At 39.5% G+C, this 17,195-nt stretch overlaps 1 protein-coding gene across 2 annotated transcripts; it reads right to left on the bottom strand.

Moving 5' to 3' along the window:
* Positions 1–348: 348 nt before the first annotated feature.
* Positions 349–17,156, bottom strand: acox1 (acyl-CoA oxidase 1, palmitoyl). Of its 2 annotated transcripts, none has more exons than XM_062388093.1 (14): positions 16,914–17,156; positions 14,801–14,960; positions 14,112–14,272; positions 9,618–9,725; positions 9,301–9,420; positions 9,074–9,189; positions 7,980–8,149; positions 6,773–6,935; positions 6,400–6,590; positions 4,550–4,729; positions 3,652–3,757; positions 3,245–3,388; positions 2,621–2,827; positions 349–2,241 (listed from the first exon to the last, which is right to left on the bottom strand). In XM_062388093.1, the coding sequence occupies exons 1-14, from the start codon at positions 17,020–17,022 to the stop codon at positions 2,191–2,193; spliced, it is 1,986 nt and encodes a 661-aa protein (XP_062244077.1). In that variant the 5' UTR covers positions 17,023–17,156; the 3' UTR covers positions 349–2,190. The 2 variants fall into 2 exon arrangements, with proteins under 2 accessions (XP_062244077.1, XP_062244078.1); XM_062388094.1 differs by lacking the exon at positions 14,112–14,272 and adding an exon at positions 11,361–11,521.
* Between the last annotated feature and the right edge of the window lie 39 nt (positions 17,157–17,195).

Raw genomic sequence — 17,195 nt, 5'->3', positions numbered from 1 at the left:
TCGAACAAAGTAAAGGGTATGGATCTGTGTATAGTAAGGACAGCAGGGTAAACATTCTGCAACAGCTGTACAGACAATGTGTCTACAGCCTGAATAGTACTTAAATGACAAGTAAACACATCTGTGAGGCTGTGTCAAGTTGAGTGGCCTTAAATGCCTGCAGGGGTTTTTGCTCTGAAAACTTTTATAGCGGGATCCAACTGCCTTAGGGTTTCATGTGATGCTGCAATAATTTGGGGTGATATTATATGAGGTGTTGGGCCTAACATTGTTTGTTACACAAAGTGAAATCCTCTAGTCAGCTTGAAAGCCTATTCAAACTAGGATTAACACACAAACACAACACAATCATTTTAGATTTTTTTATTAATATAACTTGCAGGTTAAATTATTCACCAACCGTAAAGTTTAAAGTCATTGTTATTCAACAAATTATCACACAAACAGCTTAGTCATTACATATTGAAAATTGTGCCCTTACAGCAGAATCAACTGATCTTCATGGAAACAGAAATGAAATGCTTTGACTTTTCTCAGTTAGTTAGATTAAGGTAAGATAAATTCATTAGGCACATTATGTAACACCACAAATCATCTTTATACTCCAGACTGAGGCTTTAGATTAAAGCTCCCCTGTCTCACACGTGTCTCTACAGCCAAAAATTCTCTCCTTCCATTCAACAGCCTCAGTTTCTAAGATTTTGATTTGATTGCTCACAGAGCAAAATAAACTTCTGCAAGTTGACACTAACCAAGAGCACAAATCCACCAAGTCTGAAACTGTAATAGCAAAAATATAGGGAACCATTAATCTAGAAAAGTCATGCAGTTTGAACAGATTTCAATCATATCTGAACATGAAGAATTCAACCTCAAGATTTGAACAAAATAGCATGTTAACAGTAGAATTATTTTAAGTTAAAAATATTTCAAAAATCATCCAGATATTGGCGGGGATGTGACCATCCTTCATATCAACCCCACAGAGCAGGGAGGGGGGAGAGGGGGGGAATAATGCACATAAAGAGATGTGGCCTCACTGAACACTAAACAACTGTCAGGAATTCATTTCTTTTCTCACACTTGATTCACATCAACTTGCAGCATTTATCTGCCAAAAGCCTTTCCGTCCCACAAACACATTCAGAAGCATGTGGAGACTCAAACATACACAATGTTATCTGTGTTGTCAATCTTTCAAGTACAACGCGGTTATTTAACATACAGCAGCTCACGTGACAAGTGGTGGAACTGAGGAAAAAGAAAGATTGTTTTGTCCTGGTGAGGGAAACACAGTAACTGGCATAATTTAGGTATTTTTCCGTCTTGTTTTCCCTATGAAAAATGAGAGCCATTGTTATCTTAAAAGGAAACTACCAAATGTGAAACAAACACAACGGCAGCTTACTGGAATTTGATACTGAATATAAGGATAACAATTCTTAGGTTTACGAGATTTTATGTTAAGTAAACGTAAAAACTTTATTATCACAGTATTTTACAGGTTAATATTTTTAAAATCTTTAGTTGACGTTTCCAGTGAACTAATGCTCTAAACTGCTGTGCTGTTTATCCACCTCAGACTAGAGCAGTTAATCATAGTACAACATAATGAACTGGCACAGGATGGTCAGGGGGTTGCCAGAAATGAGAAGAAGAAAGGTTTACACAATACCTACAGCAATTGATAGAATTCATGGACAAATGAATGCCTCTTAAACAAGTGGCGCCTTTTTTTTAGATAAAATGTTGGTCCATATAGTCAGGGGAAACACTCGAAACTGATTCTACTGAGCGAATGGAATTTCTCTAGAGAAAACATAACTAAAAATCTAATATTTGATTATTTTTCAGCAATTTCAAGGCTACGTTTTCTGGCTCAAAATGTTGACTTCATTAGATACAAGTTTGATTCCCGGTTTTGTTTCCTGTCCCCTTTTTGTTTCCAATCATCTTCAGATTGTTAAAGGTCGTCCACCTTCTGATTTATAACCTTTTCAGTACAGTGGCCTTTAGTGAGGATGAGAAAGAGAACTCTAGACACGGCTAGTTTCCTTCAGAGTGGTAGGACAATCTGACAATGAGTGAAGAACATCATGGGGCTGATGTGATGGGTTATCACTGTTATGGTTTTTCTTGTGTATGTAGAGGTGAAGTGTCAGAGCCAGGATTAAAGGTGCAATGATCAGCTTACAGTTGGGCCCGCAGTGGCTTGAGATACTTGTGGAAGGATTCATGCACCTGTGAAAGAGAGAAGAGAATTTCTTAAGATTACATAAGGAACAAGGGCGGGAAAAGCATGCACATCTGATCACACAGTATAAGCCAGCAGTTTAATGCAGGCTTTTAGACAATTTATCTTTTGTTTATGTAACAGACAAAAGTACAGTGGCCCTATCCAGACTGTCTAAGTACAGCATGTAGTGTTCAACCACTACAGTCCGCCAAAAATAAGGTTTTCACAAATAATGACAGTTGGCACATCATCATGTACATCCATTACTTTAAAAATATTTCATAATCAACAACCAAATAATACCTGAAATCTTTAATAAGACTCAGACTGAGAGTAATTTATCATAACTGTTATTATTATGTCACTCTGGTGACCCTGACTGACCTCTGTGGCGTTCAGGGGTGAGCGTCGAGCCCATTCAAACAGGTTCTCGTAGACATTCCCATCATATCGTCCCAGGACCGAATTGAGAAGCTTGTCGTTGAAGTCAAAGGCATCTACCAGCACCACAGCGTTGGGCCTCAGCTGAGACAGAAGCTCCTTGATACGACCAGAGATCTGCAGCACCTGGGGCCCACTGAGCAGACCCGCCTGAAAATGACAAAAAGAAAGGTGGAGATGTTAGCTCATTCACTAGTGGATGAAAACATGCTTCTGGACCTCACTCAGTCTTACAGGAAGTGAGGAAACAAACAGTGACTCTGGGTTGTCTGTACTGAGTTTAGAGCAAGCCTTGTATTTCATTTTCAATTTAAAGTTCAACTACAACAACAAAGAAATTGTTTCATTTACACAGTAATAATAGACACCAGCCAACCCACACACAAAAACCTCCATTTATTGGCTCAGAGACAAAGAGGCAATTGAGGCTGAGTTTTTCAAACTGAAACTTGACAGTGAAGACAGGCTGACACACAGTACAAGTATGCAAATAACAGACAGCAGATCAGCACTAAAATCCATTCCCCGGACTGTGGACCGCAATATTTCTATTATGATTGTTCTAACCTGTAGGAAATCTCCGGAGTTGAGCTTGATGCCATTCAGGGCGTAGAGCAGAGCCAGGGTCGACAACACTGAGTGTATCGCTGTGTCACCGATCTCCCCAAGCTTGTCAGTGAAGAGCTTCACCACTACATAGTGACAGTGGGCCTGGAGACAGATAACAGTGGGACATGTAAGTCAATGAAAGACTTGATGCGAGACATCAACAAGAAACTGCAAGATATTAAATGTTAAAAACTACCAAATCTTGCAAAATGTCGTGAGTTGTTTTAAAAAAGAAAGCAAAGGATTTTAGTTTTATTATATTAAAATAATATAAATGCAGACAATCAAATTTTAGCCTTACATTACTTTTGGCATTAGGATATTAAAAAGTGTGGTGAGATGCTTTAGCCACACACTGAACTTACATCTGAGGCTCTGACCAGGTCGATTGAACTGTTGTTCCAGGCGTCCTCTTGGCACTTCCTGTTCTGCAACTCCTGCTGGATGCTCTTGGCTGCCAGCTCCACAAGACTAAAAAAACACATTTGCATTAACCAAACATGCCAAAACATAATGATATTTTGCTTTAGGAGTGCATGTACAAACAAAATTCTGCCAATTAGTTTCCCCTGAAACCTGGAACTGCTCCTGTGGAATAAGACAGTGTGACCAGGGCAGCATATAGAGCACAAACATAGAAAGGTCAAAATATATCGAATGAGATTTTAAAACATGCAAAATATAGAATATAAAATGTAGACATTGTAAAATTCTTACAATTTACAATATCTCTGAATATAAGTATACATAAGAAGATATATTTGTGGTTTTATTACCAAAACCATCAACAAATGGCAGTTTTACATTGATTCTCTCTGGAGCTCTCCGGCCGGTCAGAAGAGAGCCGCTTTTCTCATGGGACGACTGGATTCTGAGTGACGTAGAGCTAGGCTAACCAAAGATAATAGATTCTATTGTAGCTTGATAAAAATCACAGGTAAAAAGCAAAACAAAACTTGATTGGACAGTCGGACTACTAAGATACATACTTTTTGTCATGGCACAATAACAAGAGTCCTTCGATAGAAATACAGTAGATTTCAGGGAAAAACTAAATATCATGCTGGGTCAGACATTAATTCTGGCTGTGTTGTTGGAGGGTCACTTTTATGGTATTTATGATAACCCCTCTAAATGTGTCATAAATAAAAATAAATGTGAATCTCCCTTTAATTATGGGACATAATTAGAACCAGAAATGAAAGCACAGACCAAAACACAACTAACAAGGTAATTTGGTTCTCGAATTCTTTTGTCACTTACATGGCAGCTCTTAATTTGTAGATCTCCACCAGACTAGATAGGTCGTTGATGTCAACCACGGTTGGTCTGGCAGCGACGGGCTGTGGCTGCACCCTCCGATGATCCGCTTCATTCAGGTAAGACACGATGCCGCTCAGCTGCTGGCCGTCCTTCGCCTGCCGGTAGCTCTTCAACAGGTATCTGCACAGATAAAGTTCAGGCCACACACAGATGAGGGCTACTAAATTGAACATGGGTGCAGAAAGTAGCTCCTGAACTGCTTTGTGTTCGTCCTGTGTGATTGTTTAATATCAGTGGGAAATGTTTGACACCCGTTTCAGTTTTAGTGCTGTTGTTGATTAGAGATGATATTAAGTTACACATAAACAGTCGACATGTTTGGTAATAACACACAATTCGCATCACACCCGTTAGGACTTACATAAAAGTCCTCACGTAACAAGCACATATCTCCATTAGGGTTGTCACGATACCAAAATTATGACTTCGATACTATACCTGCTAAAATATCACGATACCCGATACAATACCACAAAAAAGATACGAAACTGGTATATTTATCTATGATAGTAATAAAAAAAAACATCTGTAAGGTTACCTTTTTTACCAGCTTGTTCCTGCCCAGCTTTTTGAACACTTAACAAATGGCATTCATATTAGTAATAGCCTAGAGTATGATATTAATGAAAACTACATGGTGACATCATAGCATTGATTATACACGACTATGTAGGCCTATTGTCCGTATCTAACTATATGACTACATAGTTTTTTCCATAAGTGAGTTATATAATTTGACATATGTGTGTTTGAGGTGAAAAAAACCTTAAGCTATGTTGGTTGGGTACATTAAAGATGGACACATATGAACACTGCACAGGGAGCCACTGCAGAGGGGCTGAAGAGTCGCTGGTTGCCGAGCCCTGGCTACGGCGGAAGAACGACTTGTGTTAGTGTTCCGCCGTTAAAGAGATGCGGACATCAAAACCTTAGTTCTCACATTTCCCGCTCCCGGTCGCGCGCCCCACCTGTTATGTCTCCGCACCGGTTGCCACACAGTTTGAGAGAGAATCACTTTCAACAAGCCGAGGACGGTCGGCCCGGCCATGTCTTCCCAGAGATCACCTGCTGTGAGTGTGGGCTGCCTCCTGTTGCATGTGTGAGAGCTGGGCAGCCCCGCCCCTTGCAGTCAATGGGTGCAGGCAGCGTGACAGAGAGCGGAACAGTGCCTGCGCCCGATTGCTGCTATTTGAATGAGGTACCGGCACTAAAAATATGCAAAACCTTATCGTTTTTAACGTAAGGGTACTGCGGTACCTTTCTAGTACCGGTACACCGTACAACACTAATCTCCATGCTATTCCAGCTTTGTGTAACCCCTGTTTACTAAAACCCAAGAAAGGTTTCATATATCAAGCTTTTTATAAATTCTCTTTGTTAGCACCTTTGGCCTTTGTGTGTGTACTTCATGTTCTGTGTAATTAAGAACTTTTCACAGATCCTCGCTTGGGAAACAATATATCGATTTTTAAAAAGCCGAAATATAATTGAACCGATCTGCTGACAGAACACCACAACAGCCATTCTTCTTGTTTATAAGATGTGACCTATGTTTGTTTTTGCTGTGGGAGGAGGGCGGTTGTGTCACCTGCATATGTGTGGTATAATTTGGCTGCTGCGTGGGTGCGTGTCTCGGTCTGGATGGGTCTCTAAAATGGCACTCTGACATCACAGTAGCAATGTTAAGTGTTTCTAATGTGTCAGTATGTGATGGAGAGCTTTGTGGCTTGTGAGCTTGGCCGATGCAAGGTGTCACATTTGTGTTCATGCATTTCTTTGTGATGCGTTACCTTGCAGTCTGCAGCATCATGACGGTGTTCTCACCCTCGTAGGTGCAGGTGGGAGTAAAATCGACATAAATGTCGGGCAAGGCACTGCTGCGAGAGTAGCCATGGCCGCCACATGACATGCGGCACACCTCAATAGCAGAGTTGGTTGCCCATGTGGTGAAGGCCTTCAGACCAGCAGACAGAGCATGGAGCTGAAAATTGAAGTTCAAGGAGGGTGAAAATTGCTTCCTGCAAACCTATCATATTTAAACGATGATTTGTGAATGGTCTTATATATAGAACGATGTAAACAACAACACAGATCAATTCACACTGGCCAATCAGATATCACTGAGCTTATATCACATCCTACGTGTGTATGTATGATCGCTACCTCAGGCAGTTCACTGAAGTCTCCTTGGCTGATGTCTCCACTGATGCGCTGGTAGGTCGTATTCATGTACTGGCCCACAAAGGTGAAGGCATAGGCCATAGCCAGCAGAGGGAAGAGCTTGTACTGCTGCGTCTGGAAGTCGAGGATCTGCGGCTCTGGCTCTCTGTGGGACAGAAACACATTTGCTGTTAGCTTTATGCTGCTGTTTTCAGGTTCTCACTTAGTCAATGCATTATCAATATGATTCTGATTTGAAATATTCTCTCTCTCTAATTTGCTTCATATCATGATCATATCTGCTCCGTATTTTTATTGTAAAACCTGAAAAAACTTAACTAAGCAGTTTGTTTTCCTACTCAAGACATTGAGGCACAAGTGTAAAAAATCTATTTATGGATTTTTATACATTCAGAACTTGTCGTTATATCACTTGAGAGGAGATATTCTTTTCTGAAGCTCACCACTTCCGAAACTTAGAAGTAAAATCAGATTTTGAAACTTCGCCACTTGTGCATCCACAAACTTAAGTATGTGTTTGTTTTCACTTCCACTTTCTTTGAGTTATGCAATGTTTGCGTAGCTGTCTGCCGACCTTCCTTCATCCAGTTGGTGTTGTATGTGCCATTTGAGAAGCTCCGTCATGACTAAGTATTAACTCAACATTTACCAAATCTACACTTGTTTCTTGTACACGACCAGGTAATATCCTAGCTTATGAACACAAACTCTGAAGCAAGATGTCAGATCATTGAGTTTGAGTTTCCTGTCCTTGTACTAACTCCTTGCCTGACGAGATTAGGCTCGCCAATTTATTACCTACTACTTATTTTTTTTATATAGGAAAGCCTTTTTAACATGTGATTTTTTAACTTTGGTGCTACTGTGTTGTTTAATTCCTTTTAACCCTAAGTTTACTTGCAGCTACATTTGATGTAGTTTCTTAAATGGGTAGTTTTTATCTCTGTTGACTTTGACACTAGGTGTTTAGTTTAAAAAGGCATAGAGGAAATGATGTCAGATCTACTGAGTGGGCCACATGAGTTTCATGGTACTGCCATACAATCCAGTAGCTTGTCTGAGTTAGCTTCAGCCGCAGTGTTATTTCATTTATTTTTTTACCAAAACTTTGTAACCTTGTTTGGATAAGTGCTATGTAAATAAAGTTATTATATAAATATTATAATTACAATAATGTGAAATTACTGACCCTGCTCGGATTTCGGACTGGTGGCGAACAACACTGTAGCGGATGGCGATCGTGCAGGACTTGGCGAGGGTCTTAGCTGACAAGCTTACAATCATGGAGCGGATGAACACCATGGTGCCATAGGTCAGTTTGGCACTGGGTGGCTTCAAATAGGTTCCATCTGGCTCCACCTAGTGGCGAAACAGAGTCATTCTCAGGAGACAATTCAGGAGCAAATACTAAAAAGGTACTCCTACCATAATACCCTTAGTAAAAAAGAAAAAATGTATTGTGTAAAAAATCCTACAGTATTTTTGCTACAATGATATCAGGATATTTTAAAAGTAAAGGTCAAACAACACAGGTACTTATCTATCTTCGATAAAACAGGAAGTGGCACATACAACCTTCCATCTTGGTAAACAAAACACTCACTTGTATTAAGCAGCAGGCTGCGCTGGAAATTAGGGATGTAAGATTTAATGATTTGGCATAAAAATTCATGAAGCTGTTCCCATGTTTAAATAGTACCGGATATGATTCAGGATGAATTCATGATGAGTCATTTCTTACATCTGTGTATTGGTTCAATTCAATCTTTATTCATTTGAATTACTGTTTAAGAGCCTTTATTATTTTGAAATGTGACAAATCATTTGTGACCAATAATGATATTTAGATTCCTCCTTTACTTAACTGCTTCCTAAGTGTGCGCTTTTATCTTTACTGGCTGTCATTCTGTTCAATTAAATTGTGTCTCAATGTATCGCATTAATGTGAATCAAATTGTATTTGATTTGTATTTGCCTTGAAAGTATCTAAAATGTATCAGATCGCTGGCATGGCAGTTCGTGTTGAACTTAAACGACCTAAAATGGCTGCTGGCTCAAGAGGTTGAGCGGTTTGTCCTCTAACCCGAAGGTCGATGATTCAATCCCCTGCTCCAGCATCACAAAGTTTCCTTGAACAAGACATAGAACCCCAAATCACCCCTGATGCCCAAATGTGTTTAGAAGTGCTGGTTTGATGTGTGTGTGCACGGGTGAATGCGCCTTGTGCTTTGAGTGGTTGATAAGACTAGTAAAAGAATCATATGAAAGGATCATATAAATTACCTTGGCATATTTCATCAGCATGTTCTCCCGTGGGATCCGCACATTCTCTAGTTTTAAGTAGCCGTTGTCGACTTCACTGAAGCCAAACTTGGGGCCGATATCTCCAACCACAATACCTAAGAAAGATGGAGGTCCAAACAGAGAAAGTGAGGAACAGACAGTAAGTTAAAGAGAATGAAATTTACCATAAACACAACATACAGAGAGACATCACGTGCAGTGGTTACCTGGCAGGGGTACGTGAGTGCTCATGTCGCGGATGGGTACGATGAAAGCATGCAGACCACGTCCTTTTCCTTGAGTATGGAGCTGGGCGAGGACTATGGCATGATTTGAGGTCTTTCCAACTAGAAAGAGAGAGAGACAGAGTTAAAACTAAACCAAGGGGCTTGTTCTGACTTTCAATCACGTTCTCTCAGCCTGAAAGAAAAAGGAGAACAAAGAAATAGCAACATCTTTAGAAAAACAGTAATGTAATAATCTCATACTTCCAATTTATATTGTAATACAACCCAATTTCCAGGCAGCAGAATAAGGTACTTACGTCCTCCGGGCCACCATTTGATGGAGCTGATTGTGGGACTGTTCAAGACAAACTCCTGTGTGGCTGCATCATATGTGGCTGTGGTCTCCAGCCCTCTCAGATGAGTGCCTAGAGAAAGGTCAAATATAAATCCCCACCAAAAGCATGCATGCAGAACACACACATACAGAGTACACGGTGGAAAGGTCAAAATGAATGATTACTCTTACGACATTATTCTGTCAAGCATGTATACAAATAACATTAACAACAGATCTATCCATTTACATTACAGTGACATTAACAGACTGATGAGGAATTGAGGAATATAACATAAGATATTAACTAAAGACAACAAATATGAATATGGATATTTTTTAAATCACTTTTAGCCTTTTGAAGAAAAAATTCAACATAAAGTAGCAAAGCAGTGCAAGAGTTTGACAGATCCAAATACTATCTATAATATTTCACTATGATTCAGTTAATGCTGTATCTTTGTCAGGCCTATGACAGACTCTGAATTTGCATCTAATAAAAACTGGTCCACAGGGGGTTATCTATGGTTGGTTTTCCAAATCAGGCCAAAACAAGCTGGAATCCGTGTTAATATATTGATCTGCAGGCAAAGCTACACCCAAGCCATGCATAAAACATATAAAATACTGAAAGAGGGTTAGTAGAGGCAAGAGATCTGTTAAAAACACACTGGCGAGAGAAAAACACGCTGGTAATTGAAAAAGAAAGGCAATAAAAGAGCTATAAGACGCAGGCTGATGATCAGGCAGCATAACAGATGGTTACACACTGTACTCTAGAGATGTGGGAATGAAGTAGAGCCCGACCAATATGGATTTTAGGGAGGGAAAAATGTATTACATCGAAATTTTGTTTCAACATTAACGTAATAAAAAAACTAATAATATTTTAAATAAAAATTATATTTAAAATTATAAACAAAAGGAAACATGAATTCAACCAAATATGTAGAACTCTGCACGTCTTTACTGCATCGTTTATTCTGTAAAATAAAAGCCTCTACATCCGTGCATAGCAGTAAACCAAAACACAGATACTGATCTGTCTGTTAATGCCTCCATTAGAATCGGCCAACTGATATATCGGCGGGCTCTAGCACAAAGTTGAAAGAGAAACTCAAAGTTTTCATAGTTGTTTAGCCACCATTCTTTTGGCTTTTATAACTGTATTATTGTCCAATGGGTCAGATAACACAACTGCTGAATCAGGTTGGAAAAAGTTCAACAGTTTGCCTTTGCCGTGGATGAACAAATATTGTGGTTACATTGACCGCCATGAGAACTTGTAGCAGTGTTAAACATGTAACCCCAAAATTTCGATTTGCTAACAATCTGCCTTGCCATTTGCATGGGCTTTCCTACTGTACTCATATCCAAAAATGATAGAAATGATACAATGATAGACACACGTACAAATGAACGTGTTAAACAAAGAGTTAACTTTTCTCAGATGGGTATTAATGGAAGTTTAGTTTAAACCATAGTTAGAAAAATGTACGAGTGTTAAAAATTGTTTTTGTATTAATAGACACGAAAACTCAAAATCTAAAAAACGTATACATTCAAGTTTGACCTTTCATAACAATCATTCATTCATTTTATTGCCATTCCTATTGGCAGTGGCAATAATAGAAAAACAAGCAATTAATTCCTGTTTATTATTGAAGGATCAGTGTAAAGAAAAACGCCCAACAAGCCTGATTTTGAACTGCTCTGTTCATTTTACCGTGACCCATCTCAGTCTGAGCGTAGGTGCCGATGATCTCTAGGTTCCAGGCGGGCATGAAGAAACGGTCCATTTGCTCTGGGGTGGCCTGGTTGAGCAGTGTGGGCAGGAACATTCCCAAATGGAGATCCAAGGGCTCTGGCCTGCCAGGGTGCACACAGCTAGGCCACGCAGGACGGGGGCGCACGGAAAAGAAGAGCAAGTGGGAATTTGGAAAAGGCAAAGCGGGAGATGCATTGAGAATTTTTGATGGATGCCATATTACGGAAGGTTTGAAGCAATGTGAGATGATTGAAGAGAGAATGGTGGACAAATTCTTCTTTTAATCCGCAGGAGGGATTATGGGAAAGAACTGATATGGTTCAAATCAATAAGAAATTAGGGTAGCAATAAAGAATGCACCAGTATGGTTGTGACAAAGACAAATTAAAACAGCTTGTGAGCACGTCATGCATGTTGGAACAAATGATTTGAGCCATAATCTGGATTGAACTCCCCTCAATTAAACTCCTCAGCAGCTTAATTTCTCAAGCTCCTCTGCCACATGGGAATTTGTGGGTTATGTACAATATTTAGGTTTTTCACTGGCAGAGCTCGGTTCAGGCTCTGCTGTTGGTGTTTATGACCAACTGCATCATCTACTGATCATATCAAAGGATCGGGCTCTGTTTCTGATTCGGCTTTTTCTTTACATCAAGTGGTCACACGTGTATTTCTTGTTCTTCACTACCTGGATGCTGAACAAGTTCAGCTGAATTTAAAAGAACTAACTAAAGATATACTCTGTAAGTTCATTCATTTTAGTCTATAGCATGTCAATAAAATCCATGCAATAGAGCCAGAAACAGTAACAGGTTAAAATCCAACAGGCTATGACAGTGTGAATTAGTGAATTAGAAGTGTAATGCTACAATGACAACTCAATTAATCGATTAATTGAATTGAGGACAATTAATCACGAAAAAAATCATTTTTCCAAAGCTCCTGGCTTTCAAATGTGAACATTTGACACTTGAGATAATTTAATATTGTAATTGTAAGTCGCAGCCCTACAAATGAGTTTAAGGGAACTTTATGTCATGACATAAATGGGGTTCTGGGACTTTGACCTAGTATTGACTCGAACCTGATGAAACAGGTCAACAAAAGTGTTTGCAGGCTTTCAGCGTAGCTATACAAAGATGAAATACCAATTCTCAATAATATCCACTTGACTTTGTTACAGAGAGGCAACAAACAGGCTGACATGGTTCAACTTCTCATATTACAAAGAAACACTCAGAACTCAACCTCATTACAGGCTCTCTCACCCTCAGAACACATACTTCTGAGGCACATAATGTAGCTTTGTGATGTAAGGGGTTGGGGGATGGGGGGTCAGAAGAGGACTGATCAAACTAATCGCCCTTCAGGGACAAATCAATTTGGAATTGAGCAATAGATAATGGATGGATAAAATGATTTTATGTAAATTACACTGCTGTGCGCAACTTTTGCTTAAGTCTAGAGTGATAATGTGTGTTAACTTGGTTGACTAGTGGGCCCAGTCCCACTTGCCCCACTTTCACACGCTCTGTCTTTCTTACTTTCTCTTTAATAACCACACCATCCTGATCAGATGGGGCATTGAGAGAACTGGGAAAAATAATCCACTTTGTTTTTACCATCCTTGGCAGGTAGCCCTCTCTGTGCAGTGCATGAGGTAGAATCTAGATTCTGTGAGAAACACTGTACTGCTCTTAATTGTAATTTTTATAAAATTACATATTTTTATTAATTTTTCTACCTGGTTGTAATTGTGTAAATACTTATACATATTTAAAGCCTATTTCTATCCCTGCTAGAGCCATTTTTATTATTTATGTATTAGGCTAATAATTGTTGAAAAGAGGACAATTCTCCAACATGCTAATATTTGGGTTAAAGCGACCGGAATGATCCAGAGAAATGATCCGACATCAACTATTTTAGAATAAAGAACTAGATGTTGAATATCCCGTGTGATTCTCAGTTTGTGTGTGAAGAGGGACAGAGACGAACACACACACACTGTGTGGCTGCGCAAAATATTGAAAACAAATTTTTCATGATGTTTAAATGCAGTTTCATAAACAATCTCGAAGTAAACTTCATGTACTGATCAGATGATGAGACTGTGTGTGTCGCGGTGTGAGTGAATGTGTTCAGGCACAGCACTGACCTGCGCAGAGTATTGTGCTCAGTGCAGTGGCGGTGATTTGATTTGATAACAATATTTGTTTTTAAAGAAATATATCGACTGATATATAAAAATGATTGTGATAAGATTTGTTTCTATGTCGCACAACCCTATACACACACCCTTAGCCTACATGAGTATTTGCATTTGGCTTATTAACAATTCAAATAGCCTATGTTTTACATCTTACAGTTTTATATATCTACTTAACAAAAAAAACATTGGAAATCCCACATAGCCACAGAAACCTGTAGTACCCGAGCTATATCTCTATACATTTGTGGTTAGGACAAAATGTTACAAAGGAGCAGAGTTTTCAGTTATTGAGAATTTTCTGCATGTTTGGATCTGTCAAAAACAAACAACATATCACTACTGTTGGTAGATAAGGTTTCCAAACCTGAAATGGGCTTACTTCTCCATAAGTACATACTGTATAGGTTTGTCTTTAACATTCATAGTTACAAAGGCAAATCTTGTGCTATATAAACAACCTTAAAGTTAATAGGTTAACGGCTAAGTCCAGGACTGACCATGACCCATCTCAGTTTGGGCATATGTGCCCATGACCTGGAAGGACTCTGCCAGAGGTAACCATTTCCTGGACTGCTGAGGGTCACACTGGTTGTACAGGGTCGGCAAGAACATGGCAAAGTGTAGCCCCAAGGCCTCTTGGTGGTTGCCTTTAAAAATACTGGGTGAGGGGAAAGTGTAGGATAGACAATTGAAGATCAGACCAGATTCTCATTAACTGTGTAACTGATATCTTGTTACAGATATGACTCACTGTGCTATGGATGTCCTGTAAGACAATGTGTAATTTTTACTGCTGAGATCCAACTTTATATGAATTTAAATGTTCATGTATTTATATATTATATTAGATTTCATATATTATATTATTGTATATTTTTATATACATTTAGTTATATTAGAATGCATTGTGGTACATTATTTGAAGGATATGCTCATGAATGCAGAAAGAGTTATCTATTTACAACTGGTGAATGCTGCATACCCTCCTACACAGTTTTAATCTCATGATGAACTTTGTCCTGACTGAATCTGTTTACTTTCATATAACGGCTACAAAGTCAAGCTGAACTGTTACTACACCTCTGATCTAAACTGTACTATATCTGACAGAGGTCAATACACTGTAAATTTTTAACAAAATCTGCCGAAAACTAAAAATTGTAAACTGCTGCTTTGTGTAACTTACTTTTTGTAGCAGTAGATCTCCTCTGGGTCTGCGATGCCATACTCTCTGAGCTTCAGGATCATCTGGGCACTTTTTCGAACGGCCTGGTCATAACGCTCACTGCGAGACAAGAAGTTCGGGTCCTCCTCCTTAAAGTCTGGGTCACTGACAACCAGTGACTCTACATTGGATAATAGAAGGTAAATCAGATATGTATCCTTTAAACCAGTCATTCCCAAAGTGTGGGCCGCGGCCCCCTGGTGGGCTGTGAAGCCACTGCAGGCAGGCCCTGAGACCAAACCAAAGTATTCTAACAGATATTGTTGTTTTGCTCTGTTATACAAACAGTAAGAACATATTTTTGACAAAACCCTATTTGCACTTCATGTTTTTTTTACATTGGTTACTTTGCAAATTGTTACAATTAAATGTGGATCTTATTGGATTTGCCCTGCATATGCCTGCGTTAATATCCAATTATTTTTGCTATAAAATTAATATGTATGATTCTAGTCCTGTGTGTGGAATATATAGTTGTGATTAAAGGTGTGGGTGGGCATTTCTTCAGTTTTCAAATTGGGCCGCAGCATTCCTAGGTTTGTGAACAACCTGTAAGTTAGACATTTTTAACTGGAAATTTGCAAAGGAAAAGTTCTGAATGTGTACCGGCACGTGTAAATGTGTACAAGGATTTTCAAGTGTGTTTCAGCATTTCTGGACTGACTATCATGGATGTACAAGGTGAGACAATTAAGTAAGAGATAAAAATAATAAAATAAAATAAACACTCATCATCATTCATCATTCCTGACCATCCCCACACATTTCTGTATATGCCACTATAGATTATGTATATAATGTATATTGTATATTACACATTATCTCTGTACAGGAGAATAGTGCCTTATTCAACAGATATTCCCTTCCTTCTCAGCAGGACCCAAGGTCTGGTTATAGATAAAAGGCCAAACTACAGTACCTTGTAGTGTTTACATTGAGGGACTTTCATATCTAACTCAGATGCCTAAGACAGAGAGACACCAGCTTCAACTATTTCTGTGTATTTCACCAGTGGCAAAACGTATGAACACAATGTGATTAAGGAATGCTTAACTATCCAATATGATGCGAACACCTACAAGAAACATAGAGAGGGACAGGGATGCTAGCCATTCATTGATGTGCTGTTGGAATGGGTGACACAAGTAGAGGGTTAGGAGTTGTTGGAGGTGACAGAGAGGCTATGGTAAGTCAGTTAACCCAACGTGAAGAGGTGGATGGACCACAACAGAAGTAACAGCGGGAAACCACGTTGGGTCCCACTCCTGTCAGCCAAGATCCGGAATCTGAGGCTCCACAACGTTAAAGAACCACAACCGTCTCAAACCTGTGCATGAACAGGACTCCTAATCTATTTTACTTCTACTTGGAGAGTTAGTCGTAAATGACTGTGCATCTGGGAAAGTTACGCAATGCAATGGAATCAATGTGCACCACAATGTCAGGTCATGAGATGTGTGTGTAAAGGTGAGTCTATATGTGTGCATACATACTTACATCTGTAAGAAGAATAAAATGGATATAGCAGTAAAGTATCGTCTCTGAAGTTGAACATTAACGGTAACACTCCTCTCACGCCATTATGTAAAATATGAATATCACCAACAACTAGAGAAAAGGTCACATACATTTGTGCGTATTGCTCTTTGTCAATTACATAACAGATGAGAGGCGCCTGGTATAAGAACTGTTTCACGTGCTGGTGGATACTTACTGTAACGGGATATTAGTGTAATTTGTTAGAATAAATACCACATTTAATTAACACTAAGGCCGAATTTACCACTGGAGTATACCCGAACCACCATAACGTCACCAGCTTTGGAAATGCCATCCAAAACAGGACCCCTGGCGAGATAGGTTTTCAAACCAGGTAAAAGTTGGGTGCACCTCAGCACAAGTTGAAAGCTGCGCAGACGGGGTCAGCTGTTAGCATCTCGATAGCTAACTGCGCTGTCGTGTTAGCTAAGCTTTCTCCACAACAGGTCTTTTCTTAGCAAATAAACAGTGCTGCGATCATGTTACATGTCGAAGGCAACAACTGTTATCACCGAGGAAGACGATTCAAACTCACCGATTTCCCTTCTTCTTCTCGTCTTCTCTGGGGTGCCGTCCACAATGTGGGTCAGTTTCTCGACGTCAAAGGTGGCGTTTTTCCGCTCTTTCGTGATATCGGGATTCATGGCTGTGTCTCAGACTGAGATCAGGTGTGAAAGGTGAGTGTATGCGTGTGTCTGTGTGTGTGGTGGAGATAATGGCGTGAGTCCTCCCTGGGCTGTTGTGTTGCTGTCTGAAGAACTCACAACGACCTGCGACTTCACACGCCTGCGCACACAACATATGGGGAGGCGGTGAC

This window comes from Platichthys flesus, chromosome 5 (genome assembly GCF_949316205.1).
Source record: "Platichthys flesus chromosome 5, fPlaFle2.1, whole genome shotgun sequence".
NCBI classification, from domain to species: domain Eukaryota; kingdom Metazoa; phylum Chordata; class Actinopteri; order Pleuronectiformes; family Pleuronectidae; genus Platichthys; species Platichthys flesus.
This window is presented reverse-complemented; position numbering and strand designations above follow the sequence as displayed.

Coding starts and splice junctions, on each gene's coding strand:
- acox1 (XM_062388093.1), bottom strand. CDS start 17,022: ATGAATCCCGATATCACGAAAGAGCGGAAAAACGCCACCTTTGACGTC. Junction 14,273..14,800: donor GAGATCTACTGCTACAAAAA/GTAAGTTACACA, acceptor CCCCTCACCCAG/TATTTTTAAAGGCAACCACC. Junction 6,936..7,979: donor CAGTCCGAAATCCGAGCAGG/GTCAGTAATTTC, acceptor TCTGTCCCACAG/AGAGCCAGAGCCGCAGATCC.